A 25,685-nucleotide genomic window follows, 5' to 3' on the forward strand; every position below is an offset into this window, starting at 1 on the left:
CTACACACTTCTCTCTCTATCCTACAACCTTTTATCTTCCTGGTATTCTCCCATTCAAGTAACAACCGGGTACAACCCTGCTTAGTTTCTTGGCACCCATCACATTCAGCTAACTCAGTGTTTCTCAAACTCAGCATCCGTTTTAAAAAATCATTTTTATTTTTATTATATCAAATAGAAAAAGAACACGAAAAGAAAATAGGAAATTAAGGGAAGGGAAGAGAATGGGGGAAAGGGGGAAGAGGAAAAGAGAGAAAAGGGGGCATCTTCCTAGCACAGTAGAAGATGAACACACTCCCCAACCTCAACTTTTTGCTTTTGCATATTAATATAAAACTAGCGATTTCTATACAGTGACTCAGTGGCTAAGACACTGAGCTTGTCGATCGAAAGGTCGGCAGTTCAGCGGTTCGAATCCCTAGTGCCGCGTAACTGGGTGAGCTCCCGTTGCTCTAGTTTCTGCCAACCTAGCAGTTCGAAAGCACGTAAATAATGCAAACAGAAAAATAGGGACCACCTTTGGTGGGAAGGTAACAGCGTTCTGTGCGCCTCTGGCGTTGAGTCATGCCAGCCACATGACTACAGAGATGTCTTCAGACAGCGCTGGCTCTTCGGCTTTGAAACGGAGATGAGCACTGCCCCCTAGTGAGATAAATTCACTTGACAAATGTTTCACTTGGCAGCAAAACTTTTATTGCCCCTTAAAATAATCCCCCAACCTGGCAGGGCTGCTTCCTTTTTTCCCCCACCTTCCACACCTACCTTTCCTTGTGAGTTCAAGCTCTGTCCATCGGTCTCTGCCAATATTTTATTCCTTGCGACCACACCACAGTTTCTCCTCCACCCAGCTTTCACCGGCATAGGAGATTTTCAAAAATTCAGAAAATAATTTAGGAATTGTAAGAAATATCTAAACATTCATTTTTCACTTTCTCCCTCTTCTTTTCTTTTCATAAAGCCTGAAGGAATCGAGAATGAAGTGGTCATCAACAATTTGCTATGTGGAGCCAGTAAGTATGGACCATCAGCCCCCACTTTCTCCTTCCTGCAGCTTCCATGATTAATGCACAAAGTCAGCTCCAGAGTGAGCTCAACCTTCTCTGGCCTCCAAATGCGTTGGCATACAAATCTCTTTATCCCCAGCCAGGATGGATTATTGTGTGTTGGAATTCATTGTTTGAAATGTGTTTCTATGCAGCACGTACAGTAGTGTTCAGCCAGTAGATGGCAGAATTTACAAGTTTGGATCTATGGCATATACTCTATGCTCTTTTGTTCTGAGTAGAGCTTCCTGTTACAGTTATGGAGTTGAGCAGTAAAGCACATGGTGATTGTACTCTTTGTTTGCTCTGTGTGGTGCTTTATAGAAACATGATTTCTAACATTTTGGATAAGGGAGATGGAGACTGCTCAGCTGGAGGATGCCAAATGGAATGGCTGGATAAAGTAATGAATACATACTTTATTCAGCCGCATGATGAGAGAGTCACATTATTTTTCCTAAATGGTTACTGAACTGGCTGTTTTCCAGCTGTAAATTAAGATGCTTTTCTTACTATGATGTATAAAGCTTTGCCGATCATCTCAAAGGTGCTTTTTTTTTTTTTTCAAAAGGAAGCTGGACTGTTTTTTCCTTGAGGAAGAAGAAGAAATTTCATTTCTCATCCAAGAAGCTTCATCAGTTCTGACTGGATGGTCAGGTGGGGGGATGAGAAGTGAAACATCTTCAAAGAAAAACAAGGAAAGTCCAGTTGCCTTTTGAAAAAGCACCTTTAAGACAACTATGACCCGGATGGCTGAGAATCTCCATAGACATAAAGCTTTGCCAGCTTAAACTGTAATTGCTCCCATAGTCTTAATTTTTCCATAAGGCACCTCAATATATTAAACAGGTATTTATAGCATGGCAGGCTCGGTCCATGAAATAATACGATTCCATAATAATTACAAGTTAGCTAAAAATCTACCTGTTAGCCAAGTCTTTAGAGCATTTTCTGTTGGAGATTTCAGGCCAAAATTGAACTTGGGCTCACCATGTTCTCTAAAACTGATCACTTCTAATCCTAATTAGCATTTCACAACCCCAGGAAAGTCATCCCATCCTTGCAATGGATTTTTAAAAAATACATTTAAAAAGGAATTAATTGCTCCTGTACAATATATTGCTATTTCTCCAACATGGCAATTTTAAGACATAGGGACTTCAACTCCCAGAATTCCCTAACCCACATAGGGTCACATGTCTTACTTGCCAAATTTGAGAAACCCGGCTCTACAGTATGATCCTTACATTTATATATATTAAAAAAACCTCTTTAGGCAGACGCCTAAGAGAATCATATGGCCCCTATAGAATAAGGGTGGGCAAACATGCAGCCATAGAGCCCTGGTGGTGCAGTGGTGAGAACGCAGTATTGCAAGCTAATTCTGCCGACTGCCAGCAGTTTGATTCTCACTGGTTCCAAGGTTGACTCAGCCTTCCATCCTTCCGAGGCTGGTAAAATGAAGACCCAGATTGTTGGGGGCCATAGGCTGACTCTGAAAACCTCTTAGAGAGGGCTGTAAAGCACTGTGAAGCGGTATATAAGTCTAAGTGCTATTGCTATTGCTTAGAGCTATAGGTGAACTTCCTAGAACTTGTGAAATCTAAAGGAGAAGCCAATTCTTAAATGTCCCCATCCATTGCATTAAATAATGGGTAGAGACAGCCGCAAATGAGAAAATTAGCAATAAAAGAACCAAGAAACTCAATTCAGACTGACCTGTTTTTTCTCTCCTTGCTTGCAGAAGACAGCCAATCCACAGCTATTTCCTTAAAGGTCCCAGAGAACATAGTGGAGAAATCTGCCAGGGCTTTCTGCTGTGTGTTGGGTAAGTGATGCACTATTGCAAGAATCTGTGCGCAGGCTGCTATTCCTTCTCCTTGGGGAAGTAAAGGTAAAGGTTTCCCCGTCCAGTTATGTCCAACTCTAGGGGGTGCTGCTCATTTCTGTTTTTTAGCCAAGGGAGAAAGCATTGTCCGAAGATGTTTCTGTAGTCATCGTCAGGGGTGAAATGCTACCGGTTCGCACCGGTTCGAGCGAACCGGTAGTGGCAGTGATGCATGGTTTGGTGAACTGGTAGCAATGGAAGCATAAGGCTCCGCTCACCCACCTGGATGTTGTTACTTCCAGGTTTTAACCAGGAAGTAACCTGTTTTTGACCCTCTGCGCATGCGCAGAAAGCTTTGCGCATGTGCAGAGGGTCCAAAATTGCACATGACACGCGCACACACTCCTGAACCAGTAGGGAAAGTAAGTAGATTTCACCCCTGGTCATCATGGCTATATGTTGAGGCACACGAAAGGTGACCTTCCCTCCTAAGTGGTGCCTATTTATCTACTTGCGCTTGCATGCTTTCAAACTACTAGGTGGACAGGAGCTGGGGCGGAAGCTCATCCTGTCACACAGCACACGGGTCTCAAATCTGGGTTCTCAGTTTTCCAATGAATAAATTGAGCGTTTTTAACCATTTCAAAAGGTCCCCACGTTTTCAATCAAGGGGTCTTTTTGGAGGAGGTTTGCTTGGAAGGCTGTCTATTTGGTGTTGAGAAACAGCCAAAATACAACAAACATTTATACTATACTACCGTACTTCATGCATGTGTTCCCTGCAGATTTTTATTAAAAATACATGACAACTCAGAAGAACGGATCTCGCAAGGGGTGTGAACTGTTTGTTACTTGAACAGACAATCTTAGAAAGATGGAAGTTTTTCTTTTCAAGAGGAGGTTATGCAGATCCAGAGACTTCATAAGCCAATTCTCAGTTTTCCTGAAGAACCACACAAGGGAGATGCCGTTTGGAGGCACCAAGGAACACTTCCATGTACAATAAATAGTCTGCTTAGAAATCAGAAAGAGCCTGAGATTCATACAGCCCCCCTCTCTGACCTCATTTTGAAAAGCCTTTAAAACTTGTTTTTCTGCCAGGTGGATGGCAGGGTCCTTATCACCACTTGTTGTGGCATGAGATACGCGAGATCTTCTGTGTCTTAGTAGTTGGTTGATTGTTGTTGCTAGTTTTTTCTGTTTTTTTGCACTACACCGCACTGCCAAAGTGCGGTGCAGTGTGAGAGATGTTTTGGACTACACTGCACCGCACTGCCAGAGATGTTTTGGCTTGGGCAGCTGTGCCAGGATCTATGCGCCAGGCAACCCCCAGGGGGAAGTTCGTTCCAGAGCGTAGGAGCTCCAACAGAAAAGGCCCTGCCCCTGGGGGCTGCCAGCCGACATTGCTTGGCAGACGGCACCCTGAGAAGTCCCTCTCTGTGAGAGCGTACGGGTCGGTGAGAGGCATGAGGTAACAGCAGGCAGTCCCATAAGTACCCAGGCCCTAAGCCATGGAGCGCTTTAAAGGTAGTAACCAAAACCTTAAAGTGCACCCGAAAGGCCACAGGCAGCCAGTGCAGTCTGCACAGGAGCGGTGTTACACGGGAGCTATGCGAAGCTCCCTCTATCACCCGCGCAGCTGCATTCTGGACTAACTGAAGCCTCCGGGTGCACCTCAAGGGGAGCCCCATGTAGAGAGCATTACAATAATCTTTCTGTCCCTCCTGCTCTTGTACTTTCTGTCCCTCCTGCTCTTTTGTCCCCTGACCAAATCTGCCTCTCCCTGACCTTCTGGGACTTTCCATTTCACTCACGTTGAAATGTCTCCTCGCTCCTCAAAGTATTCCCAACTCTTGATGTGTTTCATATCTCTCTTGCCTGCCACAGGTGACATCTTAAGCTCAGCCATCCAGAACGTGCAGCAGCTTCTCCGGTTGCCTTCTGGCTGTGGGGAACAAAACATGGCCCTCTTGGCCCCCAATATTTACATCTTGGACTATCTGAACAAGACTGACCAGCTGACCGAGGAAACGAGGTCGAAGGGAATTGCATACTTAGTGACTGGTAAGAAGATTCATAGAATTACGCAGAAGGGCCTGTACCTGCTTTTCCTTTGGGGGGGAGGCAGAACAAGAGGAATTCATTCATTCATTCATTCATTCATTCATTCATTCATCTATTCATTCATTCAATTTGTTTGATGCTCATCTTGGAATATTGCATTCAGTTTTGGTCGCCACGATGTAAAAAAGATGTTGAGACTCTAGAAAGAGTACAGAGAAGAGCAACAAAGATGATTAGGGGGCTGGAGGCTAAAAAATATGAAGAACGGTTGCAGGAACTGGGTATGTCTAGTTTAATGAAAAGAAGGACTAGGGGAGACATGATAGCAGTGTTCCAGTATCTCAGGGGCTGCCACAGAGAAGAGGGATGTCGGGCTGTTCTCCAAAGCACCTGAGGGCAGAGCAAGAGGCAATGGGTGGAAACTAATCAAGGAGAGAAGCAACTTAGAACTAAGGAGAAATTTCCTGACAGTTAGAACAATCAATAAGATTCCCGGGAAAGGGGAGGTTTAAAAATGCCCAATTTTAAATTATACTATGAAGCAGCTGCTCTCTCTGCAATAAGTGATTGGTTATACTGGAAGAAAAAAGAAGTACCTACAATAGAAGAATGGATATTGAAAGTTGCCAATTTGGCTGAGATGGCGAAGATATCAGCCTTTTTGAAAGACAATACGCAAGAAAGATACTTAAAGGAATGGGAAAAATGGATTGACTATATTCAAAGTAGATATCAGACTAAGAGTTATCAGACTGTTTTTGAATGATTATGATGTATTATTTTTGATTGTTTTCGGGGGAAGTTAGGAATTGATGATTGTAGGGGTATAATTAAGTTGGGACGAAAATTTTTTAGCATATGTTTGTTTTATTTTTAACTATACCTTGTGCTTGTTCCGGGAAGTCGGGGAGGGGTTGTGAAGGAAGGGGGGAGGGGAGGTGGGGGGAAAGGGGGAAAAAAATTTTCTGTAAAACTTTTTGAATAAAAAAAAACAAACAATCAATAAGTGGAACGACTTGCCTGCTGAAGTTGTGAATGTTCCAACACTGGAAATTTTTAAGAAAATGTTGGATAACCATTTATCTGAAATAGTGTAGGGTTTCCTGCCTGGGCAGGGGGTTGGACTAGAAGACCTCCAAGGTCCCTTCCAACTCTGTTATTATTATTATTATTATCTTGCCACATAGTGACTCTCAAGGAATTGTCTCTGATTGATGAGATTAATAATCAGGGCCTAATAGAAAGGCTCAATACATATAATCCTGCCAGCTTTGCTGGAAATGTGACCTTACCTGAAGTATCAGCAATCCATCAGCCTAATGATGAATTAAATTAATTTATAATTTATAGTGGTCGATTTTGATATTTAACAGCTGCAAGACCAGGATACGTTTGCTTATCTTTTGACCCTGTTTTCCATTTGATTATAAAATGGAAAATGAAAAATAATAATAATAATGGTAATTTTTCTTTTATTGAAGGGGGATATTTCCGCTTATTAAATATTAGTTTATTTTACTAGACAAATGGCATCTCTGAGTGCTCTTCTCCTTTAATTATAATCTTTAATTCAATTCCTTCTAGCCTCCAATTTTTAAAGTCTATGGGAAGAATTCTTTCTAACTCATTCCAAAATTACATTTCAAGTTTATCTCGACTCTTAGACCATTTAGAACTTTCTAAAATCCAAGTTTTAATTAAAATTTCTTTCATTAAGATTTAAAGGAAACTTACCTGGTGCTTTCAGATTTGTTGATCCAAAGGTTCCTCATAGCTAAAAATCAGTTAGCAAGCAATGTCTGGAAGTAATGCGAAAAAGAAGGACAATATAGGAGCCCAGTATCCTTAAAGATGCTGATCGTGGTTTGAGGATTCCCTTATTTCCTAGAGCTCTAAACTGAATGGAGACCACACTCTTGTGGTCTCTTTGCAAGGAGCAACTGTCTGGAGCACTTTTGAGTGATCCCAAGTCTTCTCCCTGCTGGAGACGAAAGCAGGAGTGAAATGCTTCCGGTTCAGACCGGATCGCACGATCCGGTAGCAATGGGAACAGGTAGTTCGGAGAACCGGTAGCAAAAATCCGTACCTCACCCCCTGCCCATGCCTCGCTGTTCCTCTTCTCTGTCCCTGAAGCGCTCGGTAGTGATATAGCTGCAAACGGCCTTAAATGACTGCCGCGGCACTTCAAAGGACCGCACTATAGCTGATCAGTGCTGTAGGCAGTGAGTAGACCGGTGCCTCTATTTTTAAAGAAGGTAGACCGGTGCCTGCCAAAAAAAGGCACTTGGTAGACTGGGGCCTCTCAGTAAAACACAATTGGTAGACCTCTATTTTTAAAGAAGGTAGACTGGTGCCTCAGTAAAAGGCAATTGGTAGACTGAAGCCTCTATTTTTAAAGAAGGTAGACCGGTGCCTCCCAAGTTTTGTATACTTATTATTTTTATTATTTATTATTATTGACCATGCCCATTCAGTCACCTGACCACCAAGCCACACCCACCAATTAAGCCACGCCCACAGAACCGGTAGGGAAAATTTTTAGGTTTCACCCCTGGATGAAAGGTCTACTTTCAGTTTGCTTACTGGCTCTGCCTTTTTGTGGAGCCATCTTCAATCTGCCATTTCTTCCTCAGAAGTCTGGGCATTGTCACCATTTGTACGGGAGCCTACCAAAAAATCCCAAGTTTCTAGTTAGACTGGGAGGTCAGAAAACTGTTACAGTCAGTTTCTGTTATGGCAAAACACAATCATGGATGTGTCTTCGAAGTCACCCAGCCCTGAGCTTGACTCAAGGAAGGCTTGGCCATTTATTGAATAAGTACAAATTAACATTCACCCTCCCTTTGCAGGCTACCAGAGACAGCTGAACTACAAGCACGCTGACGGTTCCTACAGCACCTTTGGGGAACGGAATAACCAGCCTGGAAATGTCTGGTAAGGTTCACAGCGTTCGCCTCTGAGCCGTGGTAGAATTCAAATTTTTTTACACTGTGGGCGTGGCTTGGTGGGAGTGGCTTGGTGGGCAAGGCTTGGTTGGCGTGGCAGGGGAAGGATACTGCAAAATCCCCATTCCCTCCCCACTCCTGGGGGAAGGACATTGCAAAATCTCCATTCCCTCCCCACTCCTGGGGGAAGGACATTGTAAAATCCCCATTCCCTCCCCACTCCTGGGGGAAGGACATTGCAAAATCTCCATTCCCACCCTACTCTGGGGCCAGCCAGAGGTAGTATTTGCCGGTCCTCCAAACTACTCAACATTTCCACTACCGGTTCTCCAGAACCTGTCACAACCCGCTGAATAGCACCCCTGCCTCTGAGCTTGTCTCTGCAGATCTGTGTGTGTGTGAATGCAGAAAATGTATTTCTCATCTTTGCCAGTATCGTTCGCAAGGCAAAGGTTTTCCTGATTACATGGGAAGCTTGTTATTTTTATTTTTTATTTTTTTTATTTTTCAAATTTATATACCGCCCTATCTCCCTAAGGACTCAGGGCGGTTCACAGGCAGTTAAAATACATATAAATACAAATTAAAAAACAACAATTAAAAAACTTATTCTATTGCCGAATTTAAAAAACAATATAAATAATAAAAAAACCCTTAAAACCAATAACTTTAAAATCTAATCCAGTCCCGCGCAGATGAATAAGTGCGTTTTAAGTTCGCGACGAAAGGTTCGGAGGTCCGGAAGTTGACGAAGTCCTGGGGGGAGTTCGTTCCAGAGGGTGGGAGCCCCCACAGAGAAGGCCCTTCCCCTGGGTGTCGCCAGACGGCACTGCCTAGCTGACGGCACCCTGAGGAGTCCCTCTCTGTGGGAGCGCACGGGTCGGTGAGAGGTACTCGGTAGCAGCAGGCGGTCCTGTAAGTAACCCGGCCCTATGCCATGGAGCGCCAACACCTTGAAGCGCACCCGGAAGGCCACAGGTAGCCAGTGCAGTCTGCGCAGGATAGGTGTAACATGGGAGCCCCGAGGGGCTCCCTCTATCACCCGCGCAGCCGCGTTCTGGACCAACTGAAGCCTCCGGATGCCCCTCAAGGGGAGCCCCATGTAGAGAGCATTGCAGTAATCCAGGCGAGACGTCACGAGGGCGTGAGTGACCGTGCATAATGCATATTATGGGTGTAGACTAACGAAATGCTGGTTATGGGTATGTCTAGCCTAGAAAAATACAAAGATGTTTCAGGTATTTCCTATAAAGTCTTTTTAACATAAGTGGAAAGTTTTTTAAATTTTCCTGTGTTCACAATACTTAATGCAATATCAATTAATACACTATTAATACACTACTAGGGCCGCGGTGTGGCTCAGGCTGTTAGACAGCCTGTTATTAAACACAGCTGCTTGCAATTACTGCAGGCTCGAGTCCCACCAGGCCCAAGGTTGACTCAGCCTTCCATCCTTTATAAGGTAGGTAAAATGAGGACCCAGATTGTTGGGGGGGCAATAAGTTGACTTTGTATATAAATATACAAATAGGATGAGACTATTGCCTTACACAATGTAAGCCGCCCTGAGTCTTCGGAGAAGGGCGGGATATAAATGTAAAAAAAACAAAACAAAAAACAAAACAAAAAAACAAAAAACAAAGTAATGGGGTTGCGCTGTTGGCTTTCTTGCAGGTTGACCGCTTTTGTGTTGAAAGGCTTTTCTCAAGCAAAAAGATACATCTCTGTGGAGGAACGGCACCTGATCGACGCTCAGACCTTTCTGGCCTTAAAGCAGAAATCAAATGGCTGCTTCCACAGTACCGGAAGCCTCCTGAACAATGCACTAAAGGTACAGAGAAGACCAGCCGGGAGAGGTCAGCGTAGCCTCCACAATAGCACCGGGGCCACAAAACAGCACAAAGAAAAGGATAATTCTAATGATATTAATGACAGTTGTGGGGGTTAATATTATAGGTATTAGTTTGTTTGGTTGTTCATCCTAAATTAAGTATAATATTAAGAGGTGACCTGTGGGTTTGAGGGTTGGGCCATTTTGCTGAGGAACAGGATCAGCAGTGGCTTTGGGCAGCAGAACGATGGCTAACTATCTGGCCCTTTTTTGGACAAAGGGGACCTTCAAGTGGCCTCTTGACCTGTTGCGGTGTGATCAGGTTGGAAGATAAGATAAGGAGAAAAGGTATTTGTTTTCTAAGGGTGATGGCAACTGTAGTCAGACTTATCAGGAGGAAACCAACCGATGATTACTAGATCAGAGACGGAGAAAGATATATGTATAGGGGAAGCGGTGTAGATGTCAACTTGCAAAGCTTTGCAGACCACCTTTCAAGTTGCCATAAGCAGAAGGGGAGAGAACTGATGGAGCTGGTTGGCTGCCCCAACTGAAAATACATTCCATACATGCCTTTCTCCAGATTGTATCCTAGATTACTGGAGTCAACAGGAGGGGTGGGGTTTTTACAGTCCGACAATGTGGTCCATTGGAGAATGTGATTTATGATATGCTCAGGGAGGAGGGGGGGAGACAGGGTCATAGTGGCCCATAAATTTACGTGGGATCAGAGCTGACTCCATTTGAGTAATTGCCGGAATGTTGCTCCTAATAAATGACTGGATTTCTTTTGAAACTTGGCTTGAAGCTCATGAATTAGGAAACTTCACAGTTTGCATGTAAATCAATTTGAGTAATAAAGGTGATTTTTTCCAAAAGGAAACTGGACTTTCTTGTTTTCTATCCTTTGGGGGGGGAAAACACATTTCGCTTCTCATCCAAGAAGCTTTAAGAACTGAAGTTCCGAAGAAGCTTCTCGAATGAGAAGCGAAATGTTTTCAAAGGAAAAAAAAAACCCAAGAAAGTCCAGTTGCTTTTTGGAAAAAACACCTTTGGGATAACCAGGACCTGGATGATTGAGAATCTCCATAGATAATCTGAGTAAAGCCTCTCCCAATTTTGTGCATTATATGGTCCTGAGGGGAACATCAAATGGTGATCTCACCTTCGCCAACCTGAGGCGCCCTTGCAACAGGTAGACTACAGATCCTAGAATCAACATGTACATGAGGGAGAATTCTGGGAATTGAAGTCCACATATCTGGAGGTCGGGAAAAGCGACTTAGGGAGAGAGGAGCTGCCCTTCCTGCAGTCTGTGGCGCTTATGGCTGCATCTTATTTTCTTCCTTACAGGGCGGAGTTGATGATGAGGTCACTACGTCAGCCTACATCACCATCAGTATGCTGGAGATGCCCTTGCCTGTCACGGTAAGAAGCCGCCTTCACCCCCCGCAGAGCTGCCTCTGAAGCTGATTGCCCCTGAGCATAATAAAAGTCAAGATGCTCTCAGTCGAGTTTCATTGGCTGCATCCAAGCGTCAGCTCTACAACTGCCCTCTTTACCACATTCAGTTTGTTTGTCCGTCTTTATTTACAATATTAATGGCCATTTACACAATTACCACAGAATTTATCCACCATACTCTGTTACACAAAACCTACTTAAGTTGGTAGATCCTTGGCTTACACCCACAATTGAGTCTACGATTTGTGTGCCACTACAGCTCATAGCAGTTCTAATCTCACCAACCCTACACAAATGGCCGAGATAGGAACAGCACTTAGATGTATATATCGCTTCACACTGCTTTACAGCCCTCTCTAAGAGGTTTACAGAGTCAGCCTATTGCCCCCAATAATCTGGGTCCACATTTTACCAACCTCGGAAGGATGGAAGGCCGAGTCAACCTTGAGCCTGCTGAGGATCGAACTGCCAAACTGCTGGCAGTAGAAGTAGCCTGCAATACTGCATTCTAACCACTGCGCCACTATGGCTGTAGATCAGGAGTACCCAACTCCCGGGCCGCAGACTGGAACTGGGGCCATGGCACACCAGAAACTGGGCCGCACAAATGAGTGAAGCCAGTAGTGGGTTTCACTTATCTTCGCTACCAATTCGTAACTGTGAGTGTGTGTACACACTTGCTTCGCTTGTGCGCGGCGCTTCTGCACATGCACAGAACCTTCTGCATATGTGCAGAGCGTCCATGATGACGTCTAGGTGGGCGGAGCCTCCCGCCACCGCTACCGGTTCGCCCGAACTGGGGCGAACCGGTAGAAACCCATCACTGAGCAAAGCCCCATCCACGCACGCGCAGGATGCAGGCGGTGGACAAAACCACATCTCCTCCAGTCCACGGAAAAAAGTCTCTTCGCGGAACTGGTTCCTGGGGGCCCCCAATTTTTTTTTTATTGGGGGGTGGGCCACTGCTCTAGATGAACGTCTTCCTTCTTTCTCCCTGCAGCATTCTGTGGTGCGCAATGCTTTGTTTTGCATGGAGACTGCATCCCAGCAGAAAGATCTCCCCCTCTACACCGAGGTCTTGTTGGGATATGTTTTTGCTTTGGCACACAAAGAGGACAAAGTGACAGCAATACTGCAGAGTCTTCAGAAAAAGGCCGTGAAAGGAGGTGAGAAAAACGTTGGTGGGAGAAATGAGTCGATTTACTCCGAGGACGACCGGGCCCAAGAGATTGGCCAAGAGGACGTTTGTCTATCCATGAGATGCAGGTCACTTTGCTTTCTTACAGGTGGTCCTCGACTTAAATTTTGGCCCAAAATTTCTAAGCTAAACATGTCCTATTTTATGACCTTTCTAGCTACAGTTTGTTTTACGTATTTTATTTTATTTGGAAAATGTTTATGGCCGGCTGACTCGCGCATGGCAACTCAAGGCGGCTTACGGAAATATAAGAACACCATATAAACGAAATGAAAATAATAATGAAAAGAAAAATAATAAACCTCCAACCCCCATCCCCATCCCAGCGAAACGTTGTTGAATGAACTTGGCTTCCCCTGTTCATTTTGCTTGCCAGAAGGTCGCATGACCCAGGGGGGCATCGCAACCATCGTAAATGCAGTCAGTTGCCAAGGGCCCGAAGTTTGATCACATGACCATGCAACAATGGTCATATGAGTGGGAAATGGCCATAAGTCACTCTTTTCAGTGCTGTTGTAACTTCAAATGGTCACTAAATGAATAGTTGTAACTTGAGAACTCATCTGTTGTGCCTCGTCCTCCCTCCTCTCCTCAGCCGGGCCCCTCCCATCTCCTCCCGGGCCTGCTATCAGATTCAGAGTCTGATAATGAAGAGAAACGGCCTGGCATGCCTCCAGCCCCCAGCCCTGGCCCCATTCCTGGACAGAATGTCAGGAATGAACAAACAAACCTCACTCCTACAGCGTGTGAGCAGGGAGCCAGCCACGTGCTGGAATTACCGGCAGCAGATCAAGAGGAAGAGAATCCACAGTGGGAGGATCCCCGCTTCCGGAGATCGGAGAGGCGACGTCAGCAGAAGGAAGGGAGGGGCAGGCCTGGATAAGTGCTGAGTCATGGAGCCACACCCCACAGCCTATATAAAGGACCAGCTTGAGTCAAGCAACTTTGAGTCAAGCAAAGTCTCATTTAGTTTGCTGAAGTCACACCTTGGATTCCTGCCTGCCCTGAGAAATCTGAAAGGAATTTGGCAAAGCTGCAGAGGCTTCGTGGCCACGCTTGATACGGACTTCCTAGACCCGGTCGTCGGAGGGGGAGGGGGACACGACACTACCTGTGTATTCTTATACCTCTTGATGCATCACATTGTTTCGGGTGCAGAGGTCTTTGTACAGCTAGTCCTCCACTTACGAGTACAACTGAGCCCCAAATTTACATTGCTAGAAATTGGCTAAGTGAGTTCTGTCCCATTTTACAACTTACCTTGCCATAGTCGTTAAGTGAATCACTGCAGTTCTTGAATTAGCAGCATGGTTGTTGAGTGAATCCGGTTCCCCCATTGACTTTGCTTGTGAGACGGTCGCAAAAGGGGATCGCGTGACCCTGCAAGCCGTCATAAATAAGAGTCCGTTGGCAAGCATCTGAATTTTGATCGTGTGATGCTGGAAAGGTCATAAATGTGGAAAACTGTCCTAAGTCGCTGTTTTCAGTGCTGTTGCAACTTCAAATGGCCACTAAGTGAACTGTTGTAAGTCGAGGACTCCCTGTAACCGTGTTTGGATGGATGATCTGAATCAGTGGTGGGTTTCAAAAATTTTTTTTTTTATTTGCATTTATATCCCGCCCTTCTCCGAAGACTCAGGGCGGCTTACACTATGTCAAGCAATAGTCTTCATCCATTTGTATTTTATATACAAAGTCAACTTTTATTGCCCCCCCAACAATCTGGGTCCTCATTTTACCTGCCTTATAAAGGATGGAAGGCTGAGTCAACTTTGGGCCTGGTGGGACTTGAACCTGCAGTAATTGCAAGCAGCTGCTGTTAATAACAGACTGTCTTAGCAGTCTGAGCCACCAGAGGCCCTTTTTACTACCAGTTCTGTGGGTGTGGCTTGGTGGGCGTGGCAGGGCTTGGTGGGCGTGGCTTGGTGGGCATGGCAGGGGAAGGATACTATAAAATCTCCATTCCCTCCCCAATCCAGGGGGAGGTTACGGCAAAATCCCCATTTCCTCACAATCAGCCAGGACTCGGGAGGCAGAGAATAGATGGGGGCGGGGCCAGTCAGAATTTCCGCTACCGGTTCTCCAGAACTGGTCAGAACCTGCTGAAACCCACCTCTGATCTGAATCCAAAGACTTAACACTTCTTTCTTTTTGGCCCCCAAGACGACGGCTCCATTCACTGGGAGAGGCCCGTGAAGCCAGAGGCGAAACAGCCCGTCTACTACCAGCCTCGTGCTCCTTCCGCTGAGGTGGAACTGAACGCCTACATGCTCCTGACTTACCTGAACAGGGTTCCAGCAGGACCTACCAAGGACGATCTGGCAATGGCCGCCAAGATTGTGAGCTGGCTTATTAAACAACAGAATCCTTCCGGAGGATTCGCTTCCACTCAGGTGGGTGGCTCCCGTCCACGGTTTTCGATACGTTGGAAGCCTGGAGTGTTTCGGGTTGGGAGAAGACGACTTTCTGTCAGGCAGGTGGGGTTTTAGGCTGGGTTGCGAAACACACCAGGACAGGGAGTCCTCAATTCTGCGACCGCAATCGAGCCCACAGTTTCTGTTGCTAAGTGAGAAATCTGCGGAGTGAGTTTTGTGACCCGTTTTACGACTTTTCTTGCCACTGTTTGTTAAGTCAGTTGCTGTAGTTGTTCAATTAGTCACCTGGTCGTTAAGCGAATTTGCTTTCCCCACGGACGTTGCTTGTCAGGAGGTCGCCAAAGGGGGGCCACGCGACCCAGGGACACTGCCTCCGTCATAAACGTGAACCGGTGGCCCAGCGACCGAAGGCAGATCACGTGATCATAAGGATGCTGCATCGATCATTAAGTCTGAAAAATGGTCGTAAGTCGCGTTTTTCAGCGCCGTTGTAACTTTGAACAGTCACAAGCTGTTTTCCAAAGCACAGAGGGCCCGGACAAGAAGCAATGGATGGAAACTAATCGAGAGAAGCAACCTGGAACTAAGGAGAAATGAGAACAATTAATCAGTGGAACGACTTGCCTCCAGAAGTTGTGCCAGAAACCAGAAGAACAGCTGACGATGGCACGTGTGCCCACAGAGAGGGATCTGCATGCCACCTCTGGCACGTGTGTCATAGGTTCGCCATCACGGATATAGGGTCTCCTGCTTGAGCAGGGGGTTGGACTAGAAGACCTTCAAAGTCCCTTCCGGCTTGATTCTGATTGATTGATATTCTCCAAGGCACCAGAAGGCAAGACAAGAAGCAATGGATGACAGTTAATCAAGAGAGAAGCAAGGCGATGGTTAAGCATCTGATTTTAGCGCCTAGTAGCACCTAGAACTAAGGAGAAATTTCAGAACGATTAAGCAGTGGAACAACTTTGCCTTCAGAGGTTGTGGATGCTCCATCACTGGAGGCTTTTAAAAAGAGACTGGACAGCCATTTATCTGAAATAGTATAGGGTCTCCTTTTTGAGCAGGGGGTAGACTAGAACAGGGGTCTCCAACATTTCGGACCTCAGGGACCACTAAATTCATAATGTTAAGTCCTGTGGACCACTAATATGATCTGCATAGTGACCGGCTGGGTGGGCGTGGCTAAGTGGTCATGTGACTGGATGGGTGTGGCCAACTCAATGTCATTCATGTTGAGGGGCACCTTGCTGGCCTTTACTTACCCCCCCTCCCAGCCACTCCTCGCCTCCCTGCCCGGGCTTCTTAGGGCCCCAACAGGAAGCAGTTGTTGGGACTAAGCAGCCACCGCGAGAAAGACTTGGCAAAACAGCTGGCTCAGTTCAAATTGGATCTGGCCGAGAAGGAGGCTCAGTAGAAGGACTACAAGCATAGGCTTTCCAAGCAGAGGGAAGACCTGTGGGAATGCAAGGCCAGGTACCGGCACCTGGAGGTTCAGTGGGCTGAGATGGTCAGCCAGTTCCAGGCCATGATGCAGTCCCACTGGAACAAGGCCCTCTGGCTCTTCGCCACCAGTGACACTTCCCTCCAGCCTCCACCCAAAGCCCCACACCAGGAGGTTGAAGCAGACCCCAAGTTGGTATTTCTACCCCCCTTCGACCCACACAAAAAGACCCAAAGGGAGAGACTCTCTGCAGCAACACAAACGTTCATTGTACGTATCTGTCCCAGGGCCGTAGTTTGAGGACCCCTAATTTAGTGCCATACAAAAAATGTGTCAGGCCTGGAAACCATATTAAACTTTAGGTTTCCAGACGCTGCCACATTTTTATCTTGAGGGGAGGAGGGGGGGCTGAGGGGTATGGTAACATTCTTCAAGTGGTCAAGGTCGGATGGCGTTCACGTCTGCAGGAAGAGTGGCAAGAAGTTACTCGAATGAACTGGAAGAATGTGGGACCGTGTGATCATCAGAGGGGTCAGGGGGGTGGGACTATTGGGGTTTGTATAACTGGGGAAACGAATCCGGAACTTCAGTTTTGGGAATTGCACTCATCGTGTGCCAGTCTCCTCATGCTAGTAAAGGACTCTGAGAAAAAGAAAAAATGCCTCTGAGTCTCTTTTACGCAGAAGAGGTATTTCTGGAACCTTGACAAAATGCCAATCATTTTTCTGCGGACCACCAAAATTTTCTCGCGGACCACCAGTTGGTGACCGCTGGACTAGAAGACCTCCAAGGTCCCTTCCAGCTCTGTTATTCCTTTCCCATCCTCTCATGGACTTTTGATGTGAAGAAAACATTGAAATCTACTTCTGGCTTCCTACCAGTGGTGGGTTGCTACCGGTTCGCCTCGGTTTGGGCGAACCGGTAGCGGTGGTGGGAGGCTCTGCCCACCATCCAGATGCTATTGCCCGTGTGCAGAAGTGTTGCATGTGCGCAGGAGCGCGCGCGAGCGCCCATGAGCAAACCAGTAGCGACGGGTTTCAAACCCCGCCCCTGCTTCCTACCATTGCATAAAGAATGATTTGGGGAACCGGGTGTCATATTTGGGGGAAGAAATTACCCTCCCCTCAATCTCTCCTTGCAGGACACCGTATTGGCCCTCCAGGCCCTCTCCTTTTATGCGGCTTTGACGTTCTCCAAGAACACAGCAGGCACCAAAGTGGCCTTGAAGTCAGGCGGAAACAATGTGAAGGAATTCCACGTGGACAACAACAACAGGCTTCTGCTTCAATGCCAGACCCTGCCCAGCGTCCCTGGAGAGTATACAGCAGCTGTGACTGGGGAAAGTTGCATCTATGTGCAGGTGAGGTTCCCAGCAGTGGTGAAATGCAAAATTTGTTGCTTTTAAAAGGCTCCTCTGATGATCCCAGCTGAGTTGCCTGATCGTCAAGAGGTTTTTGTTTTCTTTTAAAAGCTTTTTTTTTTTGCCTTTAAAAGCCTCTGACGATCAGGCAACTCAGCTGAGATCGCCAGAGCCTTTTAAAAGCATTTTTTTACAACCTCTTCGGCCGAAAAGGTTGTAGAAAAATGGTTTTTAACATAACATAACATCAGAGTTGGAAGGGACCTTGGAGGCCTTCTAGTCCAACCCCCTGCCCAGGCAGGAAACCCTACACCATCTCAGTCAGATGGTTATCCAACATTTTCTTAAAAATTTCCAGTGTTGGAGCATTCACAATTTCTGAAGGCAAGTCGTTCCACTTATTAATTGTTCTAACTGTCAGGAAATTTCTCCTTAGTTCTAAGTTGCTTCTTTCCTTGATCAGTTTCCACCCATTGCTTCTTGTTCTACCCTCAGGTGCTCTGGAGAACAGCCCAACTCCCACTTCTCTGTGGCAGCCCCTGAGATATTGGAACACTGCTATCATGTCTCCCCTGGTCCTTCTTTTAAAAGCCTTCGTTTTTAAAGGCTCTGACGATCCTAGCTGAGCCACGCAATCATCGGAGGCTTTTTATTTTTTTACTTTTAAAAGCATTTTTTCAGCTGAATAAAAAATGCTTTTAAAAGTAAAAAAAAAAACAAAAACAAAACCTCTGATGATCGTGTGGCTCAGTTGGGCATGGCCGGTGGGGAGGCAGGGATTTTTGCTACCGGTTCTCCAAACCACCCGCTGCCATCGCTAACGGATCAGGTGATCCGGTCCGAACCGGGAGCATTTCACCCATGGTTCCCGGGGATCCTTGGGAGAGAAATAGCAGTGACAGCATGCGGGCGATTACCGTTGTGGATCAATTTAATATATTTTAAATATGCTGCCGATGAGCATGGTTTCCAGGCTTCTTCATGGAAACGAAATAGAATAGCAATGGCATTTACAGTAGACTTTATATACCGCCCCACAGTGCTTTATAACACTGTCGGGGAGGTTTACAGAGTCAGCGGCCCCAACAATCTGGGACCTCATTTTACCAACCTCAGGCGGATGAAAGGCTGAGTCAATCCTGAGCCGGTCAGAATCGAACTCCTGACAGTCAGCAGAATTAGCCTGCAATACTGCATTCTAACCACTGCACCACCAGGGCTCATCAAAGGGGAGGCATAACAAACATTCATGAATTGAAAGACATGGAAAAAAATGGGGATTTTTTTTTTTTTTAAAAAAGGCCTTTATTAACGGTCTGTAAAAAAGATAACAAGGTTGGCATCGGGTGGGCCTCTCCGGGGAGGGGTTGAGACACAAGGTCCACTACTGAGAAGATTGGGCTCCCTCTCCTAAACACCTGAGTTAGAGCAGAAGGTGGAGGAACTTGGATGAGAGCCTCTAAAGATGATCCCAGTTTATAGTCAGTTGAGTAGCTCTCCTCTTCTTGGATGATCATCACTCCCTTCAAAATGTAGGAAGCCATCCCTGCTACCTCAGGAGGCTCCCTGAACTGTTTGAGTGAGCTGGACATGGAGTTGAGGCTATGTCCATTGGCCGGAGAGAGAGAAACTCTCTTCCCACTTTGAAGTGCAGTGGAAGAATCCCAAAGGTGCTTTTTCAAACGGCAACTGGCCTTTCTCGGTTTTTTCCTTGAAGACGTTTTGCTTCTCATCCAAGAAGTTTCTTCAGTTCTGACTGAATGGTGGAAGAAGGAAGGATTGATATTCCCTGCAGTTATCTGGTCGCTAGTGCTCTTTCTGAGAGTCCTGGAGGCCTTTCAGCAGTTCCAAGAAGGTTCCACACCCATTTGCGCTACTCAGGTGACCCTGAGGGCACAGATAAACCTCCAAGTGGCCTCAACGGCTCTCTAAAAGAATGCAAATGACCAGCTGTCTGCAAGGAGTATCAATCCCTTCTATCCTCCATCATTTAGTACTGAAGAAGCTTCTCAGGTGAGAAGCAAAACGTCTTCAAGGAAAAACAAAGTTCAGTTGTCTTTTGAAAAAGCACCTTTGGGACAACCATGACCTGGATGACGGAGAATCTCCATAGATATGCAGAGTAAAAGGAACCATAGAGTAACATGGTCCTATAAGGAGAGAAAGACCTGGAACAGCTTAGAGCAGAAGAAGGGTGGTAACCAAGGAAACACAAAGGAGAAAAATCTAGGCCTTGTTTAATTAAGGAGGCCCAAGACTCCATCCTTGCATTTCTAGCATGACAAGGTAATACTGAAGAGCTGCTGCTAATCGGGCAATAGTGCTGAGCTCAGTCTGTCATGTCAGGTTGCGTTCTTCTACTGTGTTCTTCTACTGTGGACTCACATCTTCTTCTCTGGTTGGCTTGCAAGAAGAAAGTATCTTTCAACAGGGAGGAAGAACTGTGGCTGTTCCATCAGGTGCACCCTCCAGAAGTGTCGGCCTTCAGCTTCTATTGGCAACTTGGCTGATAATATCAAAAACTGAAAGCCAACGCATCTGTAGGACACCAGAACGAGAGAAGGCTGAGCAATATGGATCTAGGAAATGATCCCCCCCCCCATGAGTCCAGGGTGGGTGGAGGGGTCCTAGATTTTGTCAGAGTTTCTTGCAAAAATCAAATCCAGAAGCACACACAGATAACTGATTCAGCAGGATTCATTAACTTCTCTTTATATACATAATAACAGATGAAGTAAATTTTACAATACCAATATAGGGTCTTCTTCAACATAATAGGACTTACAACAGAAGGCAGGAGAGAACAGTTAGTTTCATTTCAGCAGAGCAGACAAGCACACAGACTGCTTAGTTTCAGTTTCAATTCTATGCACAGATTCAGAAGCTGCAGACTAAGACAAACCCTGGCTCCAGTCTGTCTCAGCTCCCAATTGATCCTCATTGGCTGACTTAGATGCTATACCTATTCATTGGCTGATCTATTCCAGTTTATGAATATTCATACTCTGACAGATTTCCTTGAGAGCAGTGGAAAATCTGCATTGCCTAGACTGGCTAATTCACCAACAAAGATGACCCATTAACAAAATATTCCCTCCTCAGACCACCTTGAGGTACAATGTGCTCCCACACCTGGAAGATGATCCATTTGCCCTGATTGTCAGCACAATTCCCGAAACGTGTGTTGGGGTCAAGGCCCACAAGGAGTTCGACATTTCAATAAACGTCAGGTAATTCTCTCTTCAATAGGTCACAGCCGAAGGGGAACTGGCTGCCATTCAAGGGATGCCCTGATGCCCGACAGTGTCTTTGGGTCTGAAGAACCGTCTCCTCCTCCCAGAAGCCTTGGTTCATATAACTTGCTAATCTAATCCAAAACAAATGCGATTTGTTTGTGGTCCCATATATCGTGAAGAACCTAATACAGGTAGTCCTCGACTTATAGTAGTTCATTTAGTGACCATTCCAAGTTAAAAACGGCAATGAAAAATGTGACTTATGACCAAGTTTCAGTTACAAACTTTGTAGTATCTCCACAATCATGTGGTCAAAATTCAGATGCTTGGCCAGTGGTTTACACTTTATGACCGTTGTTGTGTCCCACGGTCATGTGATCACTTTATGTGACCGTCTGACGAGAGAAATCAATGGGGAATCCAGATTCACTGAACAACTGGGTTACGAACTTATCGATTGCAGTGATTTACTTAACAACTGCGGCAAGAAATGGCGCAAAACTCACTTAAGAAATGTCTCATTTCACAACAGAAATTTTTGGCTCAGTTGTGGTCATAAGTTGAGGACTACCTGTAATGCCTTAGCAAGTTGTGTGAACTGTGAAGCTATGATATGGCTTATTTATTTGGGTATAGCAGTGGGCCCCCAACCTTTTGGGCACCAGGGACCGGTTCCATGGAGAAAGGTTTTTTTCGCGGATTGGAGTGGGGGGGGATGTGTGGTTTTGTGTGCTGCTTACATCCCGCAGATGGCCCAGTTGCTGGCATGCTGAGGCCTGGTGCCGGTCCACAAACTGAGGGTTGGGGACCCTTAGGGTATTGCATGTCACACACACAAAACAAATGTGTTTTCTTAATGTGTAGTTGCGTGAATCCAGCCACCTTATGGCTTTGTTTTCTGACATAAGCCCAAGTAGTTATTACCAGACACAATCAGTCCTAAGCAAACATTTTATTAGAACAGCTGAGAATTACTTCATTCTCAGCTTAGTCCAAATTAAGTCCAAAATAGTCCTTCATAAAAAGTCCTTCGGCCTTATCACAAACCTTTGTCTTCTTTGGCACCCTGCCAAAAACTTTTCTTGGCAAGAACCCCACAAAGTTCAGAAAGAGGAGACAAAAAAAATTGTAACAACGTTGCTTTCCTACAAAGAACCCAAGAGCCATTGCTGCTCTTTTAAGCCTTGTGGTAGGGGCAAATAATCTCCTGGCCTTACTCCCAAGTCGTCCTTTTTGCTTTAGCTGCTCTCACCTTCTGGCAGCTCTTCGCATGCGTAGACTAGGAAAAGGCTCCTCCTCTCTGCTGTCCATCTCTGGAGGCTCCGGAGTCTGCACATCGCTCCCAGATGGCCCTGGCCCCATCTCTGCCTCCGATGCAGAGCCTTGGTCTGGGCCTTCCCCTGACTCCAGGACTGGCCCATTGTCCTCCCCAGCCTCCTCACTGTCCGACTCCGCTGCCAGCTCCGCAGGCTGCTGGCAGACCACAACAGGTGTGACATGGTTAACTGGGTGAAAGAAGGGTTTAGTTAACTATTCATTCATCTTGATATTTACTGTAATTCACAGGGGAGTTTGTTCTACTATAAAACATCTTCAGCACTGCTTGGTGTTAAACACGCACAATTAACTACATCACAAAAACAGCTGAAAGGTTAACCGTCCATTCTTCCTCCTGAGATAAATTTGAAGTCATAGGTGGCTCCCTGAAAACAGAACTTCTCTAGGCACTCTACTTTATGCCTTATCTCCTGTATCTTCATACGAAGATTGAAGTAGGAACGGCAATAAAAAAAAGTCCTCCCACGTTGTCTGTAGTTGCAACAATCATAATTGTGCCACTGCAGATATTTTTGGTGCTTCAGAAAATGAGAACCTCCCCATTGTCTTTATGAAGATGGGGAAGGCTCAGAAAGCAATCTGTGATTCTGTGCTTCCAGCACCCAGGGCTAAATCTGGGAGTGTCTGGGAGCAGAGGACAGTGATGTCATTTGAACACTGTCACTGCTGCAACCTCATCTGGATTGACCTGGTCTCCAAGCCCTAGTCAACCTTCAATGCAGGGAGGACAACCTTTGGGTGGGCAAATATAGACTAAGGGGTGGAATCACATCAGGCCATAGACATTCAGACAAATCAGCCATCAACAGACATACAGAGATAAATCCTGTTTACATACCATTTAAAAGATACTGTTCGAAGTCTAGGAAGCCAATGGCCTTGAATACATATCTTCCAGCATCTATCTATCATGTAGATAAGCAGGGAAACAATAAGAGAGGAAACAACACCCTGATAAAGGAGACATTGAAGAGGAAGCCACACTGGCAGGACTGACTACCATACAGAAACAACCAACATATTTCCTTCCCCTCTGCACTGATGATGTTGCCTAGTACGGTCATGAAATGTCCGCAGGACAATGCCAAATTTAAAGAGCGCAAAGAACACAACTGAACAAATTTCACGTTCCAACCAGAGACTAGAACTGGATCTTTTTGGTAGACACCCAATGGGTGATTGTGGGATCAGGAATTAAAAACCCCACGCCCACCTTACCTGTGGCTGACATTGTTTTTTTTCCCCTCTCGTTTGTCCAGTTACACAGGCAAGCGCCCGGCCTCCAACATGGTGATTATTAATGTCAAGATGGTCTCCGGATTTGCACCAAATAAGCCATCTGTAAAAAAGGTAATTGGACAGTTTTTATATTAGGCTTTTTCTTCAAATAAGGATTGAACTCTCCTGACTAAGGCACACCGAAGAATTAGCTGTGGATGGAATTTGGCCACAACAACCACCAACCAAGATTTATAGCTGAGATGTTGAAATAGAATCTCTCTGTGTGTGTGGGGAGAGGAAAGAATGGGGAATGGAAATGTGCCCTACATTGCTTTATGATGGGCCATGCCCTCTATGGCAGTGTCAACCATCCCGACTTGGTCAGTTAGAATAGAATAGAATAGAATAGAATAGAATAGAATAGAATAGAATAGAATAGAATAGAATAGAATAGAATAGAATTTTTATTGGCCAAGTGTGATTGGACACACAAGGAATTTGTCTTGGTGCATATGCTCTCAGTGTACATAAAAGAAAAGATACGTTCATCAAGGTACAACATTTACAACACAATTGATGGTCAATATATCAATATAAATCATTATAGAAAAGAAAAGAAAAGAAAGACTCTTGGATCCACGGTTAGCCAAAAGCATACTTTATTAAAAGCAAGTGGTTACAGAAGAAGCCGAGCTGGATCTGGAGTTTTCGCGCCCAAAGCATATGGTTAATTTTCCCTTGTTCCCATCCACCATCTACCACCCCAGTTATCATTGAGTATCCAATTCGGTTGCTAACAAATTATTTGGGTAACAATCCTCGTCTTCACGGGCTGGATGGTTCTGGATTCCATAGTGTGGCCTTGGAACGGCCAATGGCTCTCACGGGACGGCACAATTCATGGTTTCATTTCCTCCCCACCCCCGGCTAGCCCTCCCTTTATCCCGCTCCGCCGATCTCCCCCCACACCAGTGGTAGCCACTTTGGGAGAACCGGCTGTTAACTTTCTGAGCAGTTTGATGAATTGGTTGTTGGAAGAAATCATTAGGGCAGAGAACCGGTTGTCAAATTATTTGAATCCCACCACTGCCCCACACCCGTTGCTTATGACAGGCTGACCACAAGCAATGCAGAACATAGCAGCATGGCAGCCCTCCATGGCAACCCTTTCGGGAGAACAACCGCAGCATCCTTTCCGAAATTGCCCATGTGCTGATGGTCCAAAGGTCTTCTGTCCTGATCAAGGGCATTTCACCTTTCCAAAATCATGGCCAGGTTCTCCTTCCAAGGTTTCAGCTGGCAATATCTGGTGGTGGATCGGTGCCCCGATCTGTAATAATGAAGAAATCTCTGTTTGTGTGTTTTCTGCAGCTGGAAAAGCAGCCTCTGATTCAGCGGGTAGATGTAACAGCCACTAACGTGGTGCTGTATTTGGAGAAGGTGAGTGCGGAAACCACAATGAGGGAACGGGTGTGCTATTGTTGTTGTTAGTTGCGGAGTCGTGTCTGACCCATCGCGACCCCATGGACAACGTTCCTCCAGGCCTTCCTGTCCTCTACCATCCTCTGGAGTCCATTTAAGCTCACGCCGACTGCTTCAGTGACTCCATCCAGCCATCTCATTCTCTGTTGTCCCATTCTTCTTTTGCCCTCAATCTTTCCCAGCATTAGGCTCTTCTCCAGTGAGTCCTTCCTTCTCGTTAGGTGGCCAAAGTATTTGAGTTTCATCTTCAGGATCTGGCCTTCTAAAGAGCAGTCAGAGTTGATCTCCTCTAGGACTGACCTGTTTGTTTGCCTTGCAGTCCAAGGGACTCGCAGGAGTCTTCTCCAGCACCAGAGTTCAAAGGCCTCAATTCTTTGGCGCTCAGCTTTTCTTACGGTCCAACTTTCACAGCCATACATTGCAACTGGGAAAACCATAGCCTTGACTATACGCATGCAATAGAAACGCCAATAAAGAGAGGGAGGCAATAGGCTTTTGCCTTCTGAATCTTCCCATGGTTCATGAAAACACTAATGTTCCACGTGAAGGCAGAGTCATAAAACAAAGGAAAAGGGAATTACAGGTATTCCTTGACTTACAACAGTTCGCTTAGTGACCATTCAAAGTTACAACGCCACTGAAAAAAAGAGGCTTAGGACCGTTTTTCACACTTACAACTCTTCCAGCATCCTCGCGGTCACGTGATCAAAATCCAGCCGCTTGGCGACTGGTTCATATTTATGACGGTTGCAGTGTCCCGGGGTCAAGTTATTCCCTTTGGTGACCTTCTGACAAGCAACGTCAATGGGGAAACCTGATTTACTTAACCACCGTGTTACTCATTTAACAACCTGTTCAA

At 45.8% G+C, this 25,685-nt stretch overlaps 1 protein-coding gene and 1 long non-coding RNA gene across 3 annotated transcripts in view; one reads left to right on the forward strand and one right to left on the reverse strand.

The window, feature by feature from the left end:
* The window catches only part of LOC131192027 (alpha-2-macroglobulin-like), a 95,361-nt gene that overhangs the window by 64,692 nt on the left and 4,984 nt on the right, over positions 1-25,685 (forward strand). For both annotated transcript variants that reach the window (XM_058170784.1, XM_058170783.1), the window contains exons 22-33: positions 959-1,010; positions 2,788-2,871; positions 4,759-4,935; positions 7,785-7,869; positions 9,555-9,711; positions 11,065-11,139; positions 12,176-12,341; positions 14,537-14,766; positions 17,331-17,549; positions 20,652-20,779; positions 23,383-23,473; positions 24,716-24,784. In XM_058170784.1, coding sequence (XP_058026767.1) covers positions 959-1,010; positions 2,788-2,871; positions 4,759-4,935; positions 7,785-7,869; positions 9,555-9,711; positions 11,065-11,139; positions 12,176-12,341; positions 14,537-14,766; positions 17,331-17,549; positions 20,652-20,779; positions 23,383-23,473; positions 24,716-24,784 — 1,533 coding nt within the window. The remainder of the gene's footprint in view (positions 1-958; positions 1,011-2,787; positions 2,872-4,758; positions 4,936-7,784; positions 7,870-9,554; positions 9,712-11,064; positions 11,140-12,175; positions 12,342-14,536; positions 14,767-17,330; positions 17,550-20,651; positions 20,780-23,382; positions 23,474-24,715; positions 24,785-25,685) is intronic.
* Positions 20,791-23,449, reverse strand: LOC131192046 (uncharacterized). Its single transcript, XR_009153631.1, has 3 exons — positions 23,342-23,449; positions 22,962-23,028; positions 20,791-22,290 (listed from the first exon to the last, which is right to left on the reverse strand). It is a non-coding gene; the product is annotated as an uncharacterized LOC131192046 (long non-coding RNA).

The sequence above is a fragment of the Ahaetulla prasina genome, chromosome 2, assembly GCF_028640845.1.
Source record: "Ahaetulla prasina isolate Xishuangbanna chromosome 2, ASM2864084v1, whole genome shotgun sequence".
Taxonomy (NCBI): domain Eukaryota; kingdom Metazoa; phylum Chordata; class Lepidosauria; order Squamata; family Colubridae; genus Ahaetulla; species Ahaetulla prasina.